At 48.6% G+C, this 25,963-nt stretch overlaps 6 protein-coding genes across 6 annotated transcripts; 3 read left to right on the forward strand and 3 right to left on the reverse strand.

Annotated features, from left to right (window-relative positions):
• Positions 1–1,455: 1,455 nt before the first annotated feature.
• PRP4 (Prp4p) lies at positions 1,456–3,072 on the reverse strand (the record flags this gene model as incomplete). Its single annotated transcript, XM_018882328.1, has 1 exon — positions 1,456–3,072. The coding sequence occupies one exon, from the start codon at positions 3,070–3,072 to the stop codon at positions 1,456–1,458; it is 1,617 nt and encodes a 538-aa protein (XP_018734748.1).
• A 1,715-nt stretch (positions 3,073–4,787) lies between these two features.
• Positions 4,788–7,031, reverse strand: HDA3 (Hda3p; the record flags this gene model as incomplete). Its single annotated transcript, XM_018882339.1, has 1 exon — positions 4,788–7,031. The coding sequence occupies one exon, from the start codon at positions 7,029–7,031 to the stop codon at positions 4,788–4,790; it is 2,244 nt and encodes a 747-aa protein (XP_018734749.1).
• Positions 7,032–7,887: 856 nt separating this feature from the next.
• On the forward strand, positions 7,888–8,886 carry AOS1 (E1 ubiquitin-activating protein AOS1; the record flags this gene model as incomplete). The annotated part of the gene is made up of 1 exon (XM_018882349.1): positions 7,888–8,886. The coding sequence occupies one exon, from the start codon at positions 7,888–7,890 to the stop codon at positions 8,884–8,886; it is 999 nt and encodes a 332-aa protein (XP_018734750.1).
• Positions 8,887–9,135: 249 nt separating this feature from the next.
• Positions 9,136–10,923, reverse strand: SEC23 (GTPase-activating protein SEC23; the record flags this gene model as incomplete). The annotated part of the gene is made up of 1 exon (XM_018882360.1): positions 9,136–10,923. One exon carries the CDS (start codon positions 10,921–10,923, stop codon positions 9,136–9,138), a length of 1,788 nt encoding a protein of 595 aa, XP_018734751.1.
• A 6,783-nt stretch (positions 10,924–17,706) lies between these two features.
• Positions 17,707–20,784, forward strand: GEA2 (Arf family guanine nucleotide exchange factor GEA2; the record flags this gene model as incomplete). Its single annotated transcript, XM_018882368.1, has 1 exon — positions 17,707–20,784. The coding sequence occupies one exon, from the start codon at positions 17,707–17,709 to the stop codon at positions 20,782–20,784; it is 3,078 nt and encodes a 1,025-aa protein (XP_018734752.1).
• Positions 20,785–21,750: 966 nt separating this feature from the next.
• On the forward strand, positions 21,751–22,428 carry AWJ20_525 (uncharacterized protein; the record flags this gene model as incomplete). Its single annotated transcript, XM_018882379.1, has 1 exon — positions 21,751–22,428. One exon carries the CDS (start codon positions 21,751–21,753, stop codon positions 22,426–22,428), a length of 678 nt encoding a protein of 225 aa, XP_018734753.1.
• Between the last annotated feature and the right edge of the window lie 3,535 nt (positions 22,429–25,963).

Consider the following 25,963-nt stretch of genomic DNA (forward strand, 5'->3'; position numbering starts at 1 on the left):
AGAATGGTTCTGTCGGAGAAAGAACAACTGAAACAACACCATCCACCTCATCTGGATCTACCAAACAGAAGCGATCCAAGTCGTCTAAGTTCTTCAAAGGCATGACACGCATGTTTGGAGTTTCAAAGACTGTCAATTCTCCTACTACTGAACCATCATCCACTCTGGACTCAATCAAGAAAGAGAAGAAACGGACTACAGTCAAGAAGATGTTCAAGAAACTTTGGGGAAAGAAGAAGAAATTCCAGCCTGTCATCGATACACCTCCAGTATCCATCAAACCAATTCAGAGTACTCCCCCACCCCTTCCGAATCGATTCAAGGTACCAAGAAAACCTGTTGGAAGTCCACCATGTCACCCTTCAAGGTATCACCTCTAGTGGAATGAGTCACTCAGTTGGAACAACACTCTTTTCTCCCCACACGGTTAGAGTCATGGGCATTGACTAGTATCTCTTGCATCTCAGATCTAGGGTAGTCGGTAGCTGCATTTCTTGCGCTTGATATCCTTAACATGAGAAGCTCTAGTATTGGCATCCCGAGTCATACTGGGATATCTAGTCTTGTCATCCAAAGTCCAACGCCATTCACAGACGTATTCCATCTGGACTTCCACTACTACTCGAAATCATTCAGGCGCTCTTTCTTTCTTTTTGGTTTTATTATTTATTATTAGCCTCTGGTCAGGCTGGCGGCGAGGGAAGCTGCCGGAGCGAGCACAAATTGCATCGTGCCCTCCAAATTTGCATCATTACTATTCAAGGCTCATGGACCAAGGCTGCTGGAGCGAACACAACTTGCATCGTGTCCTCCCCTATTCACTACCAGAGGATCTTCCATCAACGAGAGTCTGCATCATCTACTATTCTGCAATATCTCTCAACATTTGTTTGATCCTCTGGTAAGAATGTGACATTATCAATGTCACTTTCCGAGCCTTATTTTGTTAATTGTCTCTAATGTACTCTCTACTCTTGTTTTAATATATCTTATTTGTATACTACTCACCTATACTTCACTGGATCCTTCAGTTTAGTCAAAGAATCGTTAAAGCCTACTATCATATTTTCCATGAATGAGAAATCAAAAATTGAGCATTGCAATCTATCATATAGTATGATATTTTGTCTTAATATAATTTCGCTATATAGTAATGCGGGTTTGTTCAGAGCTTCTCATCATATTTCAGCCTTGGTACCCTGGAGACCGTAGTTCCTCATCGAGGAATAGTAGGGACAGTTGACGTGGAACGACTCGAGCGAAGCGAGAGGAGCCATGGGGGGTGAAGCTCCAGCCACCGGAGGCAGAACTACCCTAGACAGGATCGTGAACTTCGTTAAAATTAATGTACAGTTACAGAGTGAGCTCGTCGCCCCACAAATTGACGTAGCGGTCGCCACGGCCATTGGCAACGTATTTTCTATCTGTTGACGTTAGTTTCAGGTTCTTAAGGCTTCAAAGTAGAAAACTTACCGTTGGAAATGTCCACCGAGAGCACTCGCTCCGAGTCGGTGAGGGTTTTCTGCAAGGCCCAGTTGTCGGCGCTCCAGAGCTGGAATCTGTTAGTAATCTCCGAGTGCGTGCTTTCTGCCTCCGGCGGCTGGGGCTCCGCCCCAGACCCGGTAGCTCCTGCTTCGCAAGAGACCACTCAGATAGTCGACGGGACGACTCGAGCAAAGCGAGAGGAGCAGCGGGGTTTGGGGCTGCGCCCCAGCCGCCGGAGGCCGTAGAGCCACTTACTTTGATGGTGCGATCGTAGGAGGAGGTTGCCAGGAAGGTTCCTGCTGATTGTGGGATCGCTGTATCTGGGTTGTCGTCAGGTGTGGTTGTTTGGAGACTGGAAGGTAGGCCCTGGAAGAAGCGCACTTCAGAGACGAGGTTCGTGTGTGCGGGAATGGTGAAGATGCTCTTGAGTTGGCGGATGTCCCACACGATAGCAGAATTGTCAGCACCGCCAGTGACTACTTGGTATCCGTTTGGAGAGAAGTCCATGCCGTAGATTTCACGGATATGGCCGTCCAGAATCATGATTGTACGACCGGTACGCAGGTCCCAGATCCGGCCAATGGCATCGCGACCGGCTGATCCTAATAGAGCTCCGTCTTTCTGGAATCGCACTGTAAATACCTCTTTTGAATGTCCCTCTTGGAGTAGTATCTCCTGACAGGTATTGATATCCCAGAGTCGCCAGGTCAGGTCATATGAAGCTGATGCCAGGTACTGACCAGAAGGGTGGAAGTCGATTTTACATACCCGTTTCTCGTGACCTTCCAGCGTCGCTAACGGTCTTTGATTAGCAGTTGCGTCTAATCCCCATAGCTGAATATTGCCTTCTAAACCTGAGCTGGCAAGATTGACTGTTTGTTCGCTTTGACCGATGGTAGCCTTAGGATGCCATGCTACACCCGTAACCTGGCCCGTATGATAACCTTTATAGCTGGCAATGGTCTCTAAATTAGGTACAGACAGTATTTTGACTGCGCCAGACCAGTCTCCAGCAGCCACTAGTTTGGAATTTGGGGAGAATACCGTAGCTGACACAGGTCTGTCGAACCCAGACTGGGCTCCAAGCGATGTGAACTGCTGCAGCTCCCCGTATATCTCTCGCCGTAACTTGACATGTCGTACCAGAGGAATTGCAGCCTCAATCTTCTGTCTCTTGGTTCGTTTCGCCACCTCTGTCAGCGAGTATCGAGCAATATTACGTCTGGCGGTCAGTAAATCCATGCCACCCTCGGTATAGAATTCTTCTTCCTCTTCCTCATCTTCGTCCATCTGATCTCCATCTACTTCTCCGCCAGCTATCAGAGCACTGACATCCTCTCCTCGATTATAAATATCGACCAGCAACTTCTGTAACCTGGCACGTCTATCAGCTTTATCTTCATAGTTTTCTCCATTACTAACGTCAACCGGTTCACCCAGCTTCTCGAGCACTCTTCTGACATCCTCGTCATTAGTCGGAGCCGTCACCACTTTTGCCGTCTTCCGATACTGCTGCTGGCTCAAGTACTCCTGGGTCTGTAAACTCGTCGCCGACACGTCATTGGGCCCTTGGTACGTCGCTGTCATCTGTTAGACTACTGAATCCCGTGTCTGCCTCCGGCGGCTGGGGCTCCGCCCCAGACCCTGGTTGCTCCTGCTTCGCAGGAGATGGCTGGGACCGTCGACGAAACGAGTCGAGCAGAGCGAGAGGAGCAGCCAGGGTCTGGGGCGGTCCCCCAGCCGCCGGAGGCACACCCCCATCCCCCAATGAAAGAGTACTTACGGATGTTGTCGAGAGTGAGACCACCTTCGTCGACTGCCATGTCCTGGGATTGTTAGTATCTGGCGTTCACGAGAATGTGAAAAAAAGTGCAGCGAGTACTTACATCGTCGACATCCTCCAGCATCGGCTGGCGGGAGGGGTGAATCGTCATATTTTGTTGGTTTTGGATGTCAAACAGCTGGTTCTCTGATCAATTTTGATGTCAGATGCTATCTGCGATCATCATCAAACTGTGCTGTTTATGCAAAACGGGCCCTGAAAATTTAGATCACCACCATCCAAGTCCACTCTATTGCTAACCGCGAGGTATTTTTAAAATAGTATAACAAAAATAACGAGATAAATTGAATTAAAAAAACAGCAAAGAAAATGAAAGGGAAAAAGACTCGGATTTGACTTTTGTGCTGATGATGATTCAGAACCAGCCATGCAGCAACCTCCACCCTGCTTGATCCCTGCATAAATGACAATTCCGTCAATCGGTTTTGATCCGCTTTTTAATGCCACAACATTTCTCTAACCATAGAATCTTTAGATCCTGAAATGAACTCCATTGGTCATTTGACCGCAGTATTCCGTGGTGACCGTTGATATTCCACTGTTTCAGGCAAGAGCCAAGCAATAGACAACCCACAAACGAGAATGGGAGCTGTTACAAGGCGCATTCGGGGCTCTGCTCAATCCTCTTTCAACCTCAATTATTTTGTTCCAAAACCAACTCCGAATTTCGTTCTAATATTCTTGTGAACATGTCGCAAACCGCTTAAAAAAAAGAGCCGAACCACCACCAACATCACGTGAATTTGTTAGATTGATGCATCTGCTCAAGTTCCCCTGATATCACCATTTGCGGAACACTAGTCCGTGTCAAACTTCGCATATATTTTTTTGAATCACAGTCCTTATCCACAGGGGCTCTGTTGCCTCCGCCATCTGGGGCACTGCCCCAGACCCCGTGGCTCCTCTCGCTGTGCTTGAGTCGTTTCCCGACGGCCCGGTAGCAGCTGGGTCGGTTCTGGAACATGATCAGAAGTTTTAAAATACTCTTAAAACCCCACATCATATTTATGTGCATGGTATAAAAATAAAGTTCTTTGAAAGGCTATAACTTAAACAATTTAGATTTTTTTTGAAACGAATTGAAAAGACCAAGGGTTCTTTATAGCTTTATGTCATTTCTGGGAGTCGGGAGAGCTGTTTCACTCAGAGCAGTCGAAGTCGTTGCAAAGGGTTTTTTTTTTGTCATGAAACGAAGAACATTAACGAAATGATCTTTTCATGGCATTTTATTAGGAGCGGCTATGGACTTTGAAGTTAGTCGGAGATAGCCAGGTTACGGCGAGGGTCCGAGCAATCTCCAGCGAAGCTGGAGCTACGGGGTCTGGGGCAGAGCCCCAGCCGCCGGAGGCAGCCGAGTCACGTCTACGGTCCCACCAGTCTCCTACGGAGCAAGAGCTACGGGGGTCTGGGGCGGAGCCCCAGCCGCCAGATACAGTCAGAAAAAAAAAGAGGTCGTTTATTAGCTGTTGGAGGTCGGTGTGGACGATGCTACAGACGGAGTGGCAGCGTTGACGCCAGAGGAGCCCGGACTACGGGTCCGGCGGGGTACACTCGAAGCACGGGAGGTGTATCGGGACCGGGAGAGACTGTTATTTGTGTGGCGGTCCGATCCCAGGATCCTTTTGAGATGTTCTTCGAGAGCAGCGACTCGTGAAGTGAGTTCTCGAATGGTTTGGTCTTTTTGGAACCGCTCTTCGTCAAACGAGAGTGTTCGTAACCGTACAGCTTCTGACTGGACTTTCTTCTCGAGAGCTTTCTTTTCTTGCTCGAGTTCCGAGATCTGGTTATGTGCTTCAACAGCAGCACTTGACGCTTTCTGGTACTCGGTTCGCATATACTCGTTTTCAGCGTTACGAGACTCGACTCGTTCTTCCAGTTTATGAATTTCGGCATTCAGTTCAGCGATCTTGGCTGTTTGCTCGTCCAAAAGTTTCTTCTCGGGAACTTCAGTTGAGGAGATAATGGATTTGGTTTGTTTAAGCTCTTCAGTCAGTTTGCTCACTTTCTCGTCCGATCGAACAAGGTCGGCAATAGATCGCTCAGTTTTTCTTTCAGCAGCTTTGACTCTTGTTTCTAAATCTCCAATTATAAGGATTTTGTCTGCAATCTCTTCGAGAAGCCCTTCATACTCTTTCTGGCGAGATGATGCCTGGGCACGGTACGAGCGGATTTCTGCTTTCAGAGTGGAATTCTCGTTAATAACATCTTCCAGTCTTCTTAGTAAACGATGTGTAAGCACCGATGTATGATGAGGAGGGCCGTCCGATATACTATGAGTATTACTCATTTGAAGTACCAGCAGAGGATCGGATGTCCCTAGACTGGGATATTCGACCGAGTCAGTTTCTCGTTTCAGTCGTTTAGCATTGTAATACTCATGATCCGATAGTTTACTTCGCTCGTGCTTTATCGACCCTTTTCTAGACACTCCACTGCCATTTGTATGAGACGACCGGGACCAGCCGGCCGGAGGAGATGAGCGATGGCTGCTAACACTAACGCTGTACGCATCGTCTCCGTGAACCTCAGTAAGTAGAGTACGCTCTACATCAGCAGCAGAGTATTCAGGAATGTCTGCTAAATCAGGCAGAGGCCATGCAGTCGAGCATGTCTGAAGCCATTTGGCTAGTGGTTTCAGGTTCTGTGCATAGATGGGTTTCAAGTCATTTGGGATCGCACCCACTTTACCTCTCAGAACAACAGTTCCTGCCAACACCCGACGCAGAAATTGCACGTCATTAGTTGCATCTGTGAATGTATCACCAGAAAGTACAGAATCTAACGATCCATGACCATGGTCGACACCTACCACGCTGTGGACCCCAGAACTGAGAGGGTGTCCGTTTTCTGTATGACTGGCATCCCAGTCTCGTTTCACTTTGAGATAGATATGTTCGATGGAATTCGCAGGAATCAGTCGAATCACAGGTGTCAGAGGCTGATCCTGGCCGCTTCCACTACTACCACCTGCAGTAACTCCACTAACTCCGCTACCTACTCCACCACCACTAGATAAGCTCTGAGAGGGACGTCCATTACGACGAATGGCAGCAATATGATGGTCGTTAATGGAAAATGTCTGATCAAAGGCGATAATCAAGTCGAATCGTTCATCTCCTGGATAATTACTATCCAATTCAGACGACGCTATCAGATGAATTGTAGAATATTTGGGGTCTATTTTGCCGGTATCACGAAGTTGGGAACCTGAATGGCGAATATAATTAACAAATTTGCCCTGTAAATAAGCTTCTACCAGATCCAGCGTTTTTCCAGGTCTAGAAACCAGACCCACTGTTATTCTGTACTCTTTAATGATATCGAGGATATCACCTAGAATCTTGAACTTCCCACTTGCATGCTGGAGTCGTAGCGGCACTTCTCGCAGCAGCAGATTCTTCGGAAGATAGTGGTCTACGAGCAGAAATGGATGAGTGGCCACCAGCTGGGCATTTGTATACAGAGTATGAAGCGACTCGACCATGACCGGCCCGTCTGTCTCGAAAAACTTGAGGATGTCGCTATAGTGCGACGAAATGACCTGGTCGGTCAATTCCTTCTGAAACTCGGTCATAGGCACCGCCAAACTATGGTCTCCCGACCATCCATTCACACCAGCCCCGGCAATCGACTCAAACAGGATCGTATCAGGCACCGTCAAAATGGGCTCCGGCGTGCCGTCCAAAATCTTACCTAAATCCATGCTTCTCCAGGGTCAGTAAACCAGAACTTTTGCGGGTCAGGGACATGCCTCCGGCGGCTGGGGCTGTGCCCCAGACCCCCCTGCTCCTCTCGCTTCGCTCGAGTCGTTTAGTCGGACGTGAACGGTTCTCCCGCTATCCCCGCTAACTCCTGCGAAGCAGGAGCAACCAGGGTCTGGGGCGGAGCCCCAGCCGCCGGAGGCAGCAACACCACCGCCGGTCGTAACTCACCTGGACCCAAATTTAACGCCCGTGTGTATAAAAACCCGCCGATATCGCGTGAAACGGCCCGGATCGCGCGAGAGTGATGTTGGAGATGTGGAGAGGTGATCTCGTGAACCGGGGTTGTATATATATAAATATAGCGCCGTGCCGATATTCAGCGATGCGATCAGCGAGCCCTATCACGAACCTGATCCACGTCAACTGGCTCGCAATATCCACACAAACACAGCAGTCATGGCCTCAACTGAACCTGTGACTGCCAGAAATGGCACCAATACTGTCGACCCTACAATCTCAGCTGGTAAGAGCCCCCCTTTTCCTATCTCCGGACCGGCAAATCAACTAACACATCCACAGAAGAGGTCGCTCTCTACGACCGTCAAATCAGACTTTGGGGACTCAACGCACAGAATCGGTGAGTTCGGGGATGAGGGACTGCCTCCGGCGGCTGGGGCTCTGCCCCAGACCCTGGTTGCTCCTGCTTCGCAGGAGATACCGGAGTTAGCGGGGAACCCCCGAAGAAACGACTCGAGCGAAGCGAGAGGAGCAGCGGGGTCTGGGGCGGAGCCCCAGCCGCCGGAGGCATTGTCCCCCAGTAGAAATTATGTCACAGAGTGCTAACGAAGGTGTAGAATGAGGAACTCGAAGATTCTGGTGATTGGAGTCAGTGCTGCTACGAACGAGGTGGTGAAGAATCTGGTGCTGGCGGGAGTCGGGTCGCTGACGATTCTCGATGAGAAGGAGGTTCGTGCGAGGGATTTGGGTGCCCAGTTTTTTATTGATGAGACTGATGTTGGTAAGAAGATTGCCGAGGCGGTCAAGTTTCGTGTTCAGAGACTCAATCCACGAGTGGGTCTTGAGATTGTCACTGCCAGCCTCGAGGAGAAGCTGGCGTCAGAGGGTGGTGAACAGTGGGTTCAGGGGTTCGACGTGGTTGTAGCGTCGAATCTCGATTATCATCAGCTGGCCCGTGTTAATGGCTTAACCCGTGCTGCTCATAAAAGTTTCTATGCCACTCAGTTGTTTGGTTTGTTCGGGTATGTGTTCACTGACTTGGTGCAACACACTTTCACTACTGAAAAAGAGAAGTCTAATATAGCCACAGTAGTGGGTCCAGAAACCAAGACCCGGTCTGTTATCAAAGTCGAAACGAGAAAAGATGGTCCGAAATATCTAGAAACCATCACGAAATCAGAGGTGTATAAACCGTTTACCGACATTGTCGCCGACCCACTGTTTGCTGCAAAATACACTGCCCGAAAACTGTTGAAAGTATCAACACTGCTTCCTATCATTCTCGGATACTGGCAATTACAATTACAATCCAGTTCTAACAAGAACAACGACGAAGAAGGAGCACATCAACAATCAACTCTGATTGACGAGACGTCTCTGTACGAAGCAGCAGTCGACAAAGCGCGACAATTGGGCATTCCTGCTGCTGTCGTCAAACCCGACACAGTCCACACGTTCGTGTCGTCCCTCGACACCGAACTCTCGCCAGTGGCAGCCGTCATCGGCGGCATCCTCGCCCAAGACGTGCTCAACGTGCTGGGCCAGAAAGAACAGCCCATCCAAAACCTCTTCATCTTCTCTGGCGCCTCCAGTGAAGGTCCTATTTATACTGTATAAACGTCTTCTCCGTTGTCAGGTGCTGCCTCCGGCGGCTGGGGCTCCGCCCCAGACCCCGCTGCTCCTCTCTCGCTCCGCTCGAGTCGTTACGCCGGGGGTCCCCGCTAGCTCCGGTATCTCCTGCGAAGCAGGAGCAACCAGGGTCTGGGGCGGAGCCCCAGCCGCCGGAGGCCGCAAGGGGACCGCGGTGGATCTAGGAAACTGTATATTAAGAAAAAATGTGTATGTAAATAGGACAGATGGCGGGGTTTACGAGTTGCCGGCGACAGCGAGCTTTTGGAGGTGGCCCATGAAGGTCTGGAGACTGACGTCGTCGGTGAGCACGACGGCCGAGCCTGCGGCGGTGCCGTAGGAACCGCTTGTTTGGTGAGTGTTGGAAGGGTTGAGTTTAGACAGCAGGAACCGGGCTTGCGATCCACCGGCATCCGTGTCAATGAAACGGGGCAGTGGGAATCGGTCTACAAGCAGCTCAGCAGCCTCGGCTCGTGGTCCTTCCAGCAGCTGTTTGAAGTTCTCGTGCTCTTCTTGGTCTTGGTATCCAGCCTTTCTCCACATAGCAATGGTTTCTCCGTGGAAAATCAAAATGTGGAAAAAGGTATCCAACAGCAGAATATGGTCGGGTTTAATCGATACAGAATCCAGCAGCACGGGCTCTGGCTCTTGGTCGAATGTGAACGAGATCAAAGTGGGTTGGATCATGATCAAAGAATTAGTCAAATCTTCACGGTTCAAACAGTGACGGTAAAAAGCAGTCTCGTCAGGTGAATTGTTAAACACTTGCAAAAATTGCGATCTTCGTAAGTGGAACATGAATTGTGGGTACAAGGTGAAGTTTTGTGACAGACGGAACGACGAGGGGTCATCTTTACGGTAATCAGCAAACTTCTGACACAGTCGAATGAGCATTCGATCGGTCCAACGCAGGATATCCGGGCCGTCCTCGACCTCGGCTTTATACACAGCGATTCGTGCCATGAGCACGGCAGCAGCCTCTTGATCAAACGAGGCTGCGATGCTGGGGTCGCCTCCACCAAGCATGTTTCGGATCAATGTCGTCACTCTCAATCGGTATGTACCGTTCGAATGTTGATAATGGGTCAAAAACTGGATAGTAGCATGTTGTACAGGACCAGGACCGGGGTTGGCACCATTAGCTCCTCCTTGTGTAGCCACCTCGAAAAAGAATCCATAAGTGTGAGCAGGAGTAATAGAACACATTTTCCACGACGAAGTCTGACCAATTCCGATCTCGGTATCAGCTACACTAACAGACTTCTTATTAAGAGACACAGCATGGCCAATCAGGCCAGATACCTTCAAATCTTTACTGGTAAGAACGTCACACGAGGCATTAAATCCCATTTCTAGGAATCCTTGGTCATCCTTGTTAAAAATTCTTTGAATGGATTGCTTGAAAATCGATGTTGAGAAAGCATCAGTCAGAATCATTACACCACCAGTCGAGTTTGGTAGTGACTTCATTTCTTGCATACCGATTTGATCATAACAACCGGCGAAAATGTCGACAGCATGTCCATTAAGAGCAGTTCGTTTAGCAAGAGCTTCATAGAACTTGACAGCCTTTTTATAATGTTTAGCACTATCACGCTCGATATCGTGGTGCGATCTGATAGGTTCTCTAAGCTCGGGACCCACAACCATACCAGGACCTTCAGTAGGAGGACCACCTGCAAAAAACATGATTCTAGCTCCACTATTAGGGAAAGACTGTTCTAGCAAACTGACGGCCACACTAAGAGCCACACCGGAACAACGAACTGGGCGACGATCACTAGCCACGGGCCAGGGGTCTTTTTCCAGCTGTTCAATGATATTAGTCAATTGGAACTCACACTGTTGCAAAGGCAACAAAAATCTCGAAAATGGTGGGGGTCCAGCATTATTAACGCCTCCTTGAGGTCTAGGAGGAGCTAAACCAAGCATTTCTTGCACACCCTTGGCTGTATAGTCCTTATTACCACGGAACACATAGCTCTTATTACAACTGGCATGACCCAATTCATGAACCTGAGTCATGGCACCAAATGTGACTAAACCAACCAAAGCATTAGGGGGCAATAAACTCAAACAAACAATAATCGAGTCCTTTAAAGCCTGCAAATTCTCTTCATCCTGACAAGTGTCGATAACAAACAAGAAAATAGGAGGCGTTTGAACCGGTCGCGAAAGCACATACTCAGTAGTTGAACTAGTGGGAAGCAATTCATGAGGCAAAGCGTTCTGCGAAATGTCCTTATAATGAGGAGGCAAAGGGTTTCTCGACAAACAGAACGGACAGATCCAGATCCGGGCTCGCAAATCCAACTGACAAAACGGGTTCAACACTGCTCTACAGGGAGCACGACACGTCACGGGCTCATACTGCAACACTGCCAAGTCCGTCTTCTCTCTCAACGGAGTATACAAAGTGGAAATGGGCACCACAGTCCGCGACGCCTCTAATTTGGTTGACGGGAAGCAATTCCACGAGAATCTCACTCCGTCCTGCTCCTCGTACTCCTCAAAATCCTGTTTCCGTTAGAACTGTTCGTTTGGGGGGGTGAGGGACTACCTCCGGCGGCTGGGGCTCCGCCCCAGACCCTGGTTGCTCCTGCTTCGCAGGAGATTGCGGCCATTTCGACGAGAATCGACTCGAGCGAAGCGAGAGGAGCAGCGGGGTCTGGGGCAGAGCCCAGCCGCCGGAGGCACCAGGCCCCCCGACCCCGCGTTGTGGGGCCTCAATTCTCACGCCAGGCGGTCTTGGTTCGGGTCTAGTCGCGATGCCACGCTCGAATCGCCGGTAGTACTCACCATTTTTGGTATCTGTTCGCGTCGATGCTGCTGCAAAAATGCGGTTGATGCCTGTGAACTGGCTATTGTCAACCATCTTAACAGCTCATCAGATTTCATGTCCCTTCGCGGTCTCGCCCTAACCCAGTTTTAACCTCCGAGGCCGCTGCTCAGGGGGTGTGCGGCTGGCCAGCGATCGAGAAGGGCGATGTCAGGGGAAGGGAGGAGATGATTTTGTTTATTTGCCGGCTGGTTGGTTTGTTATGCTTTTAAGGTGATTGGATAGTGTGGGAGGAGGGTGCTTGACTGTTCTGGATTTTGAGGCGGTCGCGTGATTTGTCCTGGTCAGGCTGCCTGTGGCAGATGGGACTCGGCTCCAGTCGTTGGAGCAAAGAGCTTTCGGTCCCAATAATTGTGAAATGGGCTCGTGATATTTCATTCAAAATTGGATGATTTTGGGGGGTTGGGGCTTGGATTTGAACTTGGTTTAATAGCGAGTGAACTTTATAACAATTTGATAAAGATTGGTGGGCCGGTTGTTCAGTTCTGTGGGAATGATTGTGATCAACTCAGTGGTAGTAGTCCGGAAACTATTCATCTCCTATGATATTACCTCTGAAAATCCCATGTTTGAGGAATCTGTGCCAATAGAGTCTCGAGAGGTCCCCAACGAAACGAGCGAAGCGAGCAACGGGTCCGGGCGGAGCCCGGCCGCCGGAGGCAAACATCTTCTCCCTACGAACCTGACTAGCACTTAGAAAATCTCCAGCCAAGGCTCTAGTCCGGAAGTACACGGTTTTTATGGTTCTAAACTGCCTCCTGGCCTCTTGAGACTTCTTGTGACTTTGTGCTGAAATCAACGGAGAATCGTGCTGCTGCAGGGTCTGGGCATATAATCAGTGATCGCCAGGTACCAGTGCCGATCCAGGCATGTCTATAAGTAGCCAAGAGTGAACAGTGAGGCAACAGAGCTTATGAATATCGGGACCAGTAGTGCCAAGTTCTGATGCTAACCATTCACAGATGTACTCCACCTAGATTCCACTACTAAACCATTCAGGCTCTTCTTTCTTCATTCTTTTCTATTTATTATTAGCCTCTGGTCAAGGCAGGCGGTGAGGGAAGCTGCCGGAGCGAGAACAGATTGCATCGCCCTCCAATTCTCCCTCATTATCTTATTTATTGGCCTCACAGCTGGAGAAAAGACAAAAGCCTTTCGAAGAGAACACAAATTGCGTCGTGTCCTTAGGCTCTACATCCTCATCATCATTATTTATTGACATCAATCATGGACTGACGAAACGAACACAATCTGCATCGTGTCTTCAGGATTCGCTACCAGACAACCTTCTATCAAAGAGAGTGACTTTGCATCATAAACTATTCTACATCATCATCTTTCACCATCAGTCTCTTCATCAGAGTCACAGAAGATCCTCTCTGTTCGCGAATCTTTCATGATTGCTAGCTCTTCATTAATAGATTCTATTGGCCAAGCCTTCTATTCCATTGTCTGTCCATAAAACTACTTTATCTCTACTTTACTCTCTACTTCTACTATAATAATACTACTCTTCTCTACTCCTACTTCTTTATCTATGCCATACCGAATCCTCAGTTCATTCCAAAGATTAACATAAATGATCTCCAGAAAAAGGGTCTCATCTTCGGACTCTGTCATGATCCCTGCATATACCTCAATAAGTGACACATTTTGATACACACCATGTAGATAGTGTATGTGAACGAATGTTGAAGATGGGTGATAAGTTTGGTTCACAGCGATGTCAAAAAGTGCGTGGAAATGGCCTGTTTATGGCGGGCTGGTGCTACGGCTCTTGGTATTCTGGCAGTTTGTGACGTTACCAGCGATACTAGATGGATCTGTAGAATGTTCGACGCCTGTCACGTCGTTTAAACGTCTTCAAGAGGGAGTGTTCCATTTTGTTCACAGCGGGTCTCCATATAGTGGCGTGTGTCATCAGTCTCCACTATTAGTGGCATTATTTGTTCTCTTTCCTCATGGACGAGATGTTTCATTCTGGTCCGTTAACGTCCTTTATTCGGTAATTGATGTGGTCACCGGATGGCTGCTTATGAGCATCGCTCAACATCTCCTCAATAAACATTCCAGTTCGAGTAAGAAACCAATTGTGGTGCTCCAGAAGGATCAGACGAGTGAAAAACGCGAAAAGATTGAAAAAGAAGCTACTCAAACTGATACTACTTCAGAATTGAACTCTAAAACCGAGTCTTCAAAAAAAACCGTGGATGCTGTTGCTGCTACTACTGGTTCTTCTGGTGCTGGTGCTCTCGACAACGATACCATCTCAACAGTAGTCAACTCTGATCCCTGCTTCACTGCCAATGTCGTCGGAGCAGCTTATTTATTTAACCCATTGATCCTCCTATCAACCTTTTCACGGTCAACTACCGTCTTCACCAATGCCACCATTGCTGCTTCCATCCACTCTGCGGTTGTTGGTAAACCGGCCAGAGCAATGGTATTCCTTGCTCTAGCTTCGTCTCTCTCATTCTATCCAGTCTACCTAGCACCAGCATTGGCTCTTATCATCCGGCAAACTGAGGCTGCTAATGCTACCACTACCTCTACTACCTCTAACAAATCGTCATTGGCACGACTGGCCCTGATATTCACAGGCTCTATTGCATCACTGTTTGTTCTGGGCTTCTTAACCACTCAATCATGGTCTTTTGTACCCTCTACATACGGAACTATTCTACTATTCCAGGATCTGACTCCTAATATTGGTCTTTGGTGGTATTTTTTCACCGAAATGTTCGACTTTTTCCGACCCTTTTATATCGGCGTGTTCCAGATGTTTGTCGCAAGTTTCGGTCTTCCTGTCACTATTCGCTTACAAACCCAACCTCTCTTTGCTTTAATCAGCGTGCTGGGCCTGATATCGGTCTTTAAAAGCTACCCCGAGGTGGGCGATATTGGTTTCTACCTATCTCTATTGACCCTGTACAAACCCATCTTCTCACTCTTGCGATACCGTCTGCAGTCAGGACTGGCTCTTCTCTACTGCTCTGTACTAGCACCCACTTTCTTCTATCTCTGGATCTATCTTGGTTCAGGAAACTCTAACTTCTTCTATGCCATCACCCTTGTACACACTCTAGGCATGACCCTGACGCTCTCAGATACCATCTGGGCAGCCCTCCGTTTAGAATATGACAACGGCGCCAATAACGCTCTTGTCCAAATTTAATAAAGAATTATCTTTTCCGTGCCATTCTGCCTCCGGCGGCTGGGGCTTCGCCCCAGACCCCACTGCTCCTCTCGCTGCGCTCGAGTCGTTGCGTCTACGAGACATTCTGTTTCTTGTGAGGTAGGGGGTACAGGATCGGGGGATAGATGGGTCGTTGGAGACTGGGTCGTGAGGCTACTGTTCATTGGCGTTGATGTTGCTGGCAGGACGGCGACCACGGCCTCTTTTATTTGTTTCCCGAGACACTTCCTTGACAATCAGTGAAAGACTGTGCGCGTCGTTTTGGATTGTGACGCGATTCTCAATGGCATTTTCGATCTCTTGCTTGATGTTGCTGGTGAGGATTCGCATCGACTCGAGCATGGCTCGGAAGCTTCTGAGCGCCTCAAGTTCCTATCCCAGTTAGCAATTCGTAATCCTATAAAACCGGACACTGCCGCTGACAGAATTCTGTATTAATAAAACTCACTTTGTCCCTATCCTGGTCGTCCATTGTGTCTTAAAAGTCAAACACTCAAATGAGGTCAGGCTCAGTGTCTTCGCGTGTTGAACCTGTATCCCTATAGAGGACTTCTGCAGGGGGCGGTGATCCGGAACTTTCAGTGAACGCCGACATCGGCTGTGAATGCCAACCGAAAAACATATCTCGGTGGATTTCAATATGAAATTTTCAGATTTTGGATATAGATTAGGTGACATTATAAAGTGTTCGAGAAAATTAGAAGTCTCAAGTTGACAAGTTGCCTGGTTGAATAGAGTGAGAAAATGCCGGTTGGCAAGTCGACATAATTAAGGTGTTAAAGCATCACAATAGCAAGCTGGGAAGTTGGCAAGTTGACGAATTTACTAGTCGAGTTGACTGAAGAACTGGGAAACCTGGTAATTTAATGACAAGAATATTGGAAATATGGCAGATTGAACCAACCAGCCATGACCCCGAAAAATACTAGCCAGATATCGCGCTATCCATATCATGGATTAATGCAATCTGAGTAGAATCGTATGAAGAGTCATGGAATCTGGGGCAGAGCTTCATCTACCAATATTTCAAGATTTCAAGTAGATTGAGCTACTTAGAAGCCATACACTGATGGTTTTCATTGAATTATTTATAGAGTATTCTGATCATATGCATTAAAAGTGCAAGGATGCTCACCATTGCAGAGATGCCACTGCCAACCAGTAGAGCAGCGTTGTATTTGTCAGCTCCTGTAGTTGCGATAAAAATTAAGTTACCAGACGATAAAGAGAATGCTATAAGTTCCGTAGCCAAGAGGCCCATGATTTTTCTTTTAGGGTGGATGGTCAATTCGATGGGAGCTAGGTAAAATCTGTGATGCATTGTCAGAAGACGATAACTGAAAGTCATTGATTTGAATATCAGGGTCGTAACAAGAGCCAAGTGTTGACGAGAGTCTCTAGGACGCACTCGTAAGCCTAGAAGCACTACAACAAATATAATAATGATATAATCAATTATGGCAGCCAGAAGTCTCGGTACATATGGCCGCAGCTGGCGCAACAGTCTACTCTTCAGAAAGTAGCCTTTATATGCGATGTGTTCTTCATAGCAACTTCTACATCTTTGGGTCCCTCCTTTGAAACGATTCGTTGATTTCGGTCTGGCTGTTTGTGCTAGAACTGTAGCTCTAAGAACCGTGGTAGGAACGGACGTCCGAGATGTAGAGGAGTCACACAGGGTAGTTGAGCCACTGAGCAGCGATCGTATATCTTCCGCTCTCTCTATCCCATTAGCAGTCAGAAACTCATTAAGCTCTATCCTGCTGCTTCCATAACACCGTTCTGGCTTAGTAATAATAGATCCAGACATGGTGTTTGTCAATGAATAGCTAGCTTCTCCAGGACTCTCGAAGTAAACAAATGTTGGGCAGGGGTTTGTATCCTAAAAAGGATAAATAAGGGGTAATTTCATCCAGTCATCCAAAATGAAATTTTGTATTAAATTAACTATTTAAATTAAAATTTGTGTGATTAGTGTATATATTCTACTTTCTTGTAACAATAGCAAGTGAAATACAAAATAAAATTCAACAAAAAATTATATACAATATACTTACTAACCAGATACCATGTACATCCACCCCTCATCACCTATCAATAACAATTTAGCACCATCTACCCAACGTTCCGACTCGAGCGTAGCGAGAGGAGCCACGGGGTCTGGGGCGGAGCCCCAGCCGCCGGAGGCAGACCCCTTCCCCTCCTCCAGTCCCTTCGCGACCCTAAGTACCACTCGGAAGTCGCCCCACGCAGAGCGGCGCGGGCCGCACAGGATGCAAGAACATTGTACGTGTACAGGTACGCAGTAAGCAGCAGCACGGACTTATCTATCTATCGGACTCAAAGAGTTTATGGCGAACAAGCAGGTTCGCGACAACAGAAAAAGCGAAGCAATGAGTCCGACAAAGCCGTTATCGGTGGATCCGCTCTTTCTAATAACCAATGAGTGCATCACCGTGACCTCGGCCATGCGCAAAAACGCGCGGTGGGCTCAATCAGGGGTCGCAGCGATTCTGGGAGCTTCGTCGTCTCTGGAGGACGACGAGGGGTTGGCGGCGCGATTGGGCCTTCGAACCAAGTCAGGCCAGGTTGGAGGTGTAAGTTTAGAGGGGCAGAGTGCCTCCGGCGGATGGGGCTACGCCCCAAACCCCGTTGTTCCAGCTTCTCAGTAGATTGCTGGGATCGTGGAAGGCCCGACTCGAGCGAAGCGAGAGGAGCAGCGGGGTCTGGGGCAGAGCCCCAGCCGCCGGAGGCGGTGTGATTTGTGGATTGGATGCTAACATTAGCTAAGGATAATCCGCTGATAGCAGGATTCGCGAAACTGAGGAATGATCTGGCAAGTGTGGACGATTTCGAGCAGATGGACTCGCTGGCGTTGATGAGCCCGTTTTTGGACGTGGTTAGCTCGCAGTCGACTACGGGAGTTATTACGTCCCTGGGATTGGCTTCGATTGCTAAGTTTTTTGCATTTGGAATTATCAGTAGAGAAAGTGTGAATATTCAGGCCGGGTTGACACAGCTGGCAGTGGCTATTACCCACTGTAGGTTTGAAGCGACAGATCAGGCAGAGGATGACGGTGTTTTGTTACGGATTTTATCGTTAATGGAAGAGATTGTCTGTGGAGAGTGTGGAGATCTGCTCACTGATGACAGTCTTTGTGAGATTGTAGAGACTTGTTTGAGCATGGCTTGTCAGATGCGACGAGGCGATATTCTTCGTAGAGCAGCCGAGATGACTATGATCCGGCTGTCGCAAGCTGTTTTCGCAAGATTACATGATATTGAACCCGATGAAGAGCATGATCCGCCTGTAGAGGATCTGAATAATGACCTTGTTAAAATGACACAAGCTGAAAACAACCCGGGTTATGAGGAGATTGGTTCTCAGATTCTGGTTAGTGGGGTTGGTGTTGATAGAAGACACAGTGAGGTAGTAGCTCCAGATGCTGGTATAGTTGCTGTTAGTGTTACAGAGAATGGTTCGGCTGTAACTTCTGATAATAATACGACGGATGCTGCGACGGAAACACCACCTGCTGTTGCAGCAGCTGTTGCTGCTGCCACTGCTTCTTTAGAGCCAGTTGTAGAGGAAAAGACTCCAGTTGATACAGAAGATACCAGTGTGAATGCTGTAGATTCGTCTGAAAGCACTAGTCCAGGTACTCCTTATGGTATTTTTTCGATAAGAGAGGTTTTCCGGGTTCTCGTTTCCATCTTGGATCCTTCGAATTTCCACCAGTATACAGACAGTACACGGATCATGTCACTTCGACTGTTGAATGTGGCGTTTGAAATCGCAGGATCTGAAATTCCAAAACACCCTTCTCTTCTTAATCTTACCACGACAACACTGGCTAAACATCTCTTTCAGCTGGTGCGATACGATAATCCTATACTGTTGCAATCGACATTGCGTATGGTGCTAACTCTGTTGCACACTACAGGTGAACATTTAAAACTGCAGCAAGAATTTCTGCTTTCATACCTTCTTAATTCCCTTAGTCCATTAACAGATATTCCACGCGAGGTCGGTGTCGATAGTATATTCTACGACTCGGTGCCCAATCGCCCAAAACTGGTCAAAGTACCACAACAATCGGTCCCTACGTCCAAAGCCAATACACCAGTGGGTGATATTTCCACCAATGGAAATGGCCGTGGAACGCCAATTGGAGGTGGTCACCATGCAATGCTCAACATGAAAACACCGGAAATTAGAGAAATCATGATTGAAGCATTAACAAACATGACCCGTTCAGACTCGTTCTTCACCGACTTGTTTGTTAATTACGACTGTGCTGTGGATAGAACCGATCTTTGTGAAGATCTGATTGGATTTCTATGTCGTAACGCTTACCCCGACTCAGCCACCTGGTCTACCGCGTCAGTTCCTCCACTTTGTTTGGAGGCAGTTCTAGCACTTGTTTCGTCAATCAACTCGAGAATATCCAGACACCGGAAACAACTGGCAACATCCGAATCCGTGGATCAGGTCATGGCTACTAGAGCCCGTAAGAAGGTTGTAATCGCTGCTACTGATACATTCAACGCCAATGCTAAGAACGGTATTAAGCAATTTATCGAGCAGAAACTGATACCAGACGACAGCCCTCGGTCAATTGCCCTGTTCCTGAAAGAATCGGGCAGATTGAGTAAATCGACTCTCGGCGAATACCTGGCCAAGCCAGCTAATAAAAAGGTTATGGAAGCATTTATCGAAGACTTTGATTTCTCGGAAACCAGAATCGACGAGGCTTTGCGAGAGTTTCTGTCGTGTTTCAGACTACCCGGAGAATCCCAGCAGATCGAGGTCATTTTCGAAAAGTTTGCTGCCCAATATTGCAGTGGAAAGGGAAATACTGAAGAGGTTGCCAACGAGGACTCTGCATTTATTTTGAGTTACGCTATTATCATGCTCAACACGGACTCTCATAGTCCTCAGATTAAAGAACACATGACTCTGGACCAGTTCAAGCGCAATCTTCGAGGCGCCAACGATGGAAAGGACTTTTCTCCCCAGTTTTTGGAGGATATTTACAACACAATCAAAGCACGAGAGATTATCATGCCCGATGAGCACGACAATGATGAGACTTTCGATTACGCGTGGCGTAATCTTCTACTCAAAACATCTCAAGCCGGGAAACTGCTGACAAATAGCGATATAGTCTATGACAGGTACATGTTCGAAGTGAGCTGGAAGCCCATTGTGACCACTCTGTCGTTCATCTTCGCCACTGCCACTGACGACACTGTATTCTCTCGTGTCATCACAGGATTCAACCAAATCGCACAAATTGCTACTCATTACCAACTTGTCGACGTCATTGACCATATCATTGCCTGTCTGTCGCGAATCTCGACACTGTCAGTCGGCGACCTGTCAGCACCTACCAACAAAAACGAAATAGTCATTGAAGACGAAAAAGAGGACCGGATCATCGTGTCTGAACTGTCGGTGCCATTTGGCATGGACTTCAAGTGCCAGATGGCGTCTGTCACGCTGTTCAAGATTGTCAAGTCGTGCACCGGGTCCATCCGCAACGGCTGGCAAGATCTCGTGCCAGCATTCACTAACCTATATCTCTACGACATGATCGAGCCAGTTATCGTCACCGACCTCACTTCCACGTACGGCCTCTCGACGTTAGCCCGGGTTGAGCCCCGCTACTCATTCAAACGAGGCAAAGCCGGCCGCGACGTCGGTCTCCTCTCAACCCTCTCCTCATACCTCACGGGATACAGCGACTCGCCGCCCGAGCCCTCGGACGAAGAAGTCGATGCCACGCTCTGTGCCATTGACTGCATCAACTCGTGCGGTGTCAACGACATTCTCACCAAACTGAGGTAAGTTCTATTCTGCCTCCGGCGGCTGGGGCTCCGCCCCAGACCCCGCTGCTCCTCTCGCTGCGCTCGAGTCGGGCGTATACGGTCCCCAGCTCTTTTGTATACGGTCCTCGCAACGACTCGAGCGAAGCGAGAGGAGCAACCAGGGTGTGGGGCGGAGCCCCAGCCGCCGGAGGCACACCCCGTCCTAGACGTCTACTAACAGTGCCACAGATTCCTCGAGGGAGACGGTTTGGCCCATCTGACGAAGTCGATTGGGCTTTTGCTCCCCAGTTTTGTAGATACCCCACCGGCCGTGAAACAGTTGTACTACCCTACGGCGCTGTTTTTGCTGGAGCTGATTTTGTCACTGAGTTCAGGCGGCGAAACTGCCGCCGCGAAGGCTCTGGAGCATTTGCTTCTGTATATTCAGAAGTGGGAGGTGCTGAATCCCGACTTCTTGTCGCGGGTGACGGCTTATACGCTGATTGTTTTGGCTAAGGGCGGTCATCAGAAGGAGCAGGTGGACACGGTTCTCCAGTCGCTTCTTCAGATTAATGTGTCTGTTCTGACACCACTGTCTACGACTGTGAATAAGCCACTTCTTGGTTTGGCTGAGAGTGATTCTTCTGTGCTTGGTAATAAGGACTTTTGGGACCTCGTCAACTTTTCGCTTATTGACGCTGGCTGTCGCCATGATACGTTTGTGTTTATCAAGAAGGTCCTCGACAGTTCGCGAGGTACCATCAACAAAGACAATTTCGGGTACTTCCTGGGTGCATTGTGTAGAATAGCAGACGGTTCAGGACCCAAACCAAAGGAACTCGCTAAACAGCAGTCGCAACAGCAGTCTCAGAAACAGTATGGACGTGGCACGCAGCACCCAAATATCAAGTCGACTAATCAATCGAAAGAGGCTCAGGCGGCTGCTCAGGAACTTATTAAACAACAGGCAGCAGAACAGTTTGCTGCTCTCGACGAGCTGTATAAAATGGATTTCTTGGTCACAGATGTGTTTGAAAAGGGGGCTAGTGACGGCACGTGGAACCTGCTCTGGTATCAGTATATTGAGGCGATTGGCCGTCAATGCGTGAACCCCGATAGAAAATTACGTGCTCAGGCTCTGAACTACTTCCAGAGGGTTCTGCTTTCCCAGGAAGTTCATTCCAGACAGGGGTTCGATTGGATCGCTACTTTCGATAGAGCTATTTTCCCGTTGATTGCCACGATGCTGAAACCCGAGGTCTACGAAATCGACCCTAATGGCATGGCTGCCACAAGACTTCAAGGAGCTTCTCTTCTCTGTAAGATATTCCTTCAGTATGTCATCCAAGTGCAACAGCATTCTAAAGACGTTCTCAGCTTGTGGATCCGCATTCTCGACACGTTAGATCGTCTTGTAAACAGCGGTCAACGAGACTCGCTTAAAGAGTCAGTGGTCGAGTCACTCAAAAACGTCATCCTCGTCGTCAGTTCGTCCGAGTTTGGTGCTGATGAGGAATTCTGGGATCAGACTTGGAAACGTCTTGATAGTTTTGTCCCTGGTCTCAAAGAAGAGCTTTTCCCGGCAGCACCACCCTCACCACCTGCACCCCCTGCTCCTGAGACAACTCCCCAGACCGAGCAAAATCCCGAGGCAGTCACTGAAACTCCACCTGCTTCTTCTTAATATTTAATATATTCTGCCGTTTGTAGATATCACCTTAACGTTAGGAGTTCTGTCCTCAAGCGTTGCTGTTCCGGGGGTCAACCTGCCTCCGGCGGCTGGGGCTCCGCCCCAGACCCCGTGGCTCCTGCTTCGCAGGAGTCGCTGGGACCGTGGAGATAACGACTCGAACCCGGTGACAGAAGCAGTAGACCGGGGACGAAATTTCTACAGTGATAGACCCAATAAGATAAGCTATGTAAAAGGGTACAACGTGGACCAATTCATTGTTATAAGCGTGCAACCCCTGAGACAAAGGTAAATTAACGAGGGCATTACAATAAAATGCAACCGTAGCTGCTAAAACGCATTTTCGTATAAGTACCTACTCTTAATAAATGGGTCTACAGAGTGAGGGGACATATTCGATACAAGATACACCGGGCTTAAAGTATCTCCCCGCTATGCCATAAATTGCCAATTGTTTCTCTTTCCTTTTATCGCTCATATCATGGCAACCAGACAAAGTAGCTCTTGCAAGTTGACGGCAGAAAATGTTTCAAAACCTCTCACTGCTATAACTAATGTCCACCATGACCGCATATGGCAAACTCGGGGTACATACACCATAAATATGCAGCCAGAGGTGAAAATCCATGGGTTGAGCTCGGGTCACGACAGGTCACGACAGGTCACAAGCAACTAAAAACTCAGCTATATACCACTTATATGCTCATGTTCATCTCACATCCTTCCCTCTACATTTAGATCTACATATACTGTGAACAATTACAGAGCCCTCCTAAAACTGATATATTTATAGATATATTGAGCAGCACCAACAGATGATTTCATACGAAATCACGAGTCTGACACCTATGCAAGATACAAAAACAGAGTGAGCTCTTTATATACTCCCCCTCTTCCACACAGACGTCGCTAATTCCTGTCAGCCCCTCACTTGACCTCTCACACGATCTTCCCTTCTTTGCACGCCCAGCTGCTGGGGGTCTGCCTCCGGCGGCTGGGGCTCCGCCCCAGACCCTGTTTGCTCCTGCTTCGCAGGAGATTGCTGGGACCGTAAACGAAACGACTCGAGCGGAGCGAGAGGAGCAACCAGGGTCTGGGGCGGAGCCCCAGCCGCCGGAGGCAGGACCCCCCTGAACACGCGGCTGAGCCAAAGTCACGTGCACAACGAACTGTGCGAGGAGTGGTGTGACGGTATATTACCTATTTGGGAAATATTTCATTTGTCACTCGGTGGACAAGCGACTCAACTTTTTGCTTCCCGTGCATCACAATATCATTACTCAGTTACCAGACAGACGTGAAAACAGGCACATCAACTCCATATCGACGACACATTCAAAATGCTGATTCCCAAGGACGACCGTAAGAAGATTCACACTTACCTCTTCAAGGGTATGTTTATTTGATTGCCAAGTGGTGGCTTGTGTGATTGCGAAGAAGAGAAAGCGACGGCGACTGGTGTACGAGACGAGACGGATGGATTGAATATGGACGAGGAACCGAAGACATATCCACTTGCGACTTGACTTTGAGACTAGGTTTGGCAGACGAGAATAGCAAATGTTTCAACAGTCCCTTTAGTTTGAAAGCGGTTGCATGAATACTTTATCAGAAATTTGTGTTAAATATCAACATCACTATGAGTGACGACAAACGTAGTAATTACAGTGAAAAGCCAGTGATATATTATGTTCTGCTTCGTACTTAAATATTGTTCATACTCGAATTCAGCTTCCACTCGGTTTCTACTTGTTAAATATTAGCACCTGAAAAACGGCTGTCAGTGGGTAGTCTTTCTACTCATATTCTCTATTCAGCCTCGTAACCAGTGTCAAGATCGTTTCACTTTCTCTTCTTTTTGTTGCACAAGTCACTCAGTATTTGTCAAACCAAGACGAATACAACATTTGAACTATCTCGAAACATCTTAACTAACTCAAATACAGAGGGTGTTGTTGTTGCCAAGAAGGACTTCAACCAACCCAAGCACGAGGAGATTGACACCAAGAACCTCTATGTCATCAAGGCTCTCCAATCCTTGACCTCCAAGGGTTATGTCAAGACTCAATTCTCTTGGCAATACTACTACTACACCCTTACTGACGAGGGTGTTGAGTACCTCCGTGAATGGCTCCACCTCCCTGCTGAGATCGTTCCTGCTACCCACAAGAAGCAAGTTCGTCCTCAACTCCCTGGTGGACGTCCCGGCCGTGAGGACAGAAGACCCCGTGGCGGTTTCGAGGATGGTTACAGAAGAAGAACCGACAAGGAGTCTGCCCCCGGTGAGTACGCTCCTCAATTCAACAAATAAATTGTCATCTGATTCATCATGCTACCCCTCTTTCACCACGACCCCACCCTAAAAATCCTGAACTCCTAATGTTCTCCTGTGTGTATGAGACTATGTTTTGTATAAATTAAAAAAAACTCGTCAAAAATAATACTGTCGGTCTGCCTCCGGCGGCTGGGGCGCTGCCCCAGACCCCGCTGTGCTCGCTTTGCGAGCTTTTGGTGGTTGGCTAAGCGGGGTGGAAGGTTTGCCTCCGGCGGCTGGGGCGCTGCCCCAGACCCCGTTGTGCTCGCTTCGCGAGCGTTCGCTGGTCGGAGCTGTTCAGGGTTCATGGACGGCCTGATTTTGGCAGAAAGTGAGATTTCACTGTCGCCTCACGCTATGCGGCTAGAACATCATCCTCCTGAAATTACCCCTTTTAGTCTCAACACCGACCGACTGCGAAATACTTCACCTCTGACTGCTAAAGCCACAATTGCGGCTCTAAATTCTCTATATTACTTTCTCCACTGTGGGGACATCAGAATCACCCCAAATGCCAACCTTCACCCACACGAGCCCCGGACCCCCCTAGCAACGACTCGAGCGAAGCGAGAGGAGCAACCAGGGTCTGGGGCGGAGCCCCAGCCGCCGGAGGCACAATCCCCATAAAGGACCCATGACCCCATGAGATGAAGTGACAGGGCTAAATATAGCGCTGCAGGGTATGTGTATTTACAGTTAACCTTAACGAGCAGGAGTGCAGGATGCAAGAAGCTGGCTGGGAGCGAGACAGGGTGTCGGGGAGGTTGCTTTCCGCGAGCGAGATTAGAGTTGATGGCCGGCCGAGCATAGAGTGTGATTCCAGCAGATGTGTGTCGTGATCAGATGGATCAGATAGGATAAAAGTCCGTGCCCTGCTATTGCTACACCAGCAGGGTCGACTCTATGACCAAACCTAGATAGGAACGATCCGAGATAAAGTTTACCACGCCAATAACAGCATATTCTGCTAACCCAACAAATCTTCTCGATATCAGATGTAATGCAACACTGGCTACCCCGGAGTGGGGGCAGCATGTCAGGGGCAGGGGGGGACTGCCTCCGGCGGCTGGGGCTCCGCCCCAGACCCTGGTTGCTCTTCTCGCTGCGCTCGAGTCGTTCCATCGACGGTCCCCGCCAAATCTCCTGCGAAGCAGGAGCAACCAGGGTCTGGGGCGGAGCCCCAGCCGCCGGAGGCACATCCGGGGGCCCTGGCAC

The sequence above is a fragment of the Sugiyamaella lignohabitans genome, chromosome A (assembly GCF_001640025.1).
Source record: "Sugiyamaella lignohabitans strain CBS 10342 chromosome A, complete sequence".
Classification (NCBI taxonomy): domain Eukaryota; kingdom Fungi; phylum Ascomycota; class Dipodascomycetes; order Dipodascales; family Trichomonascaceae; genus Sugiyamaella; species Sugiyamaella lignohabitans.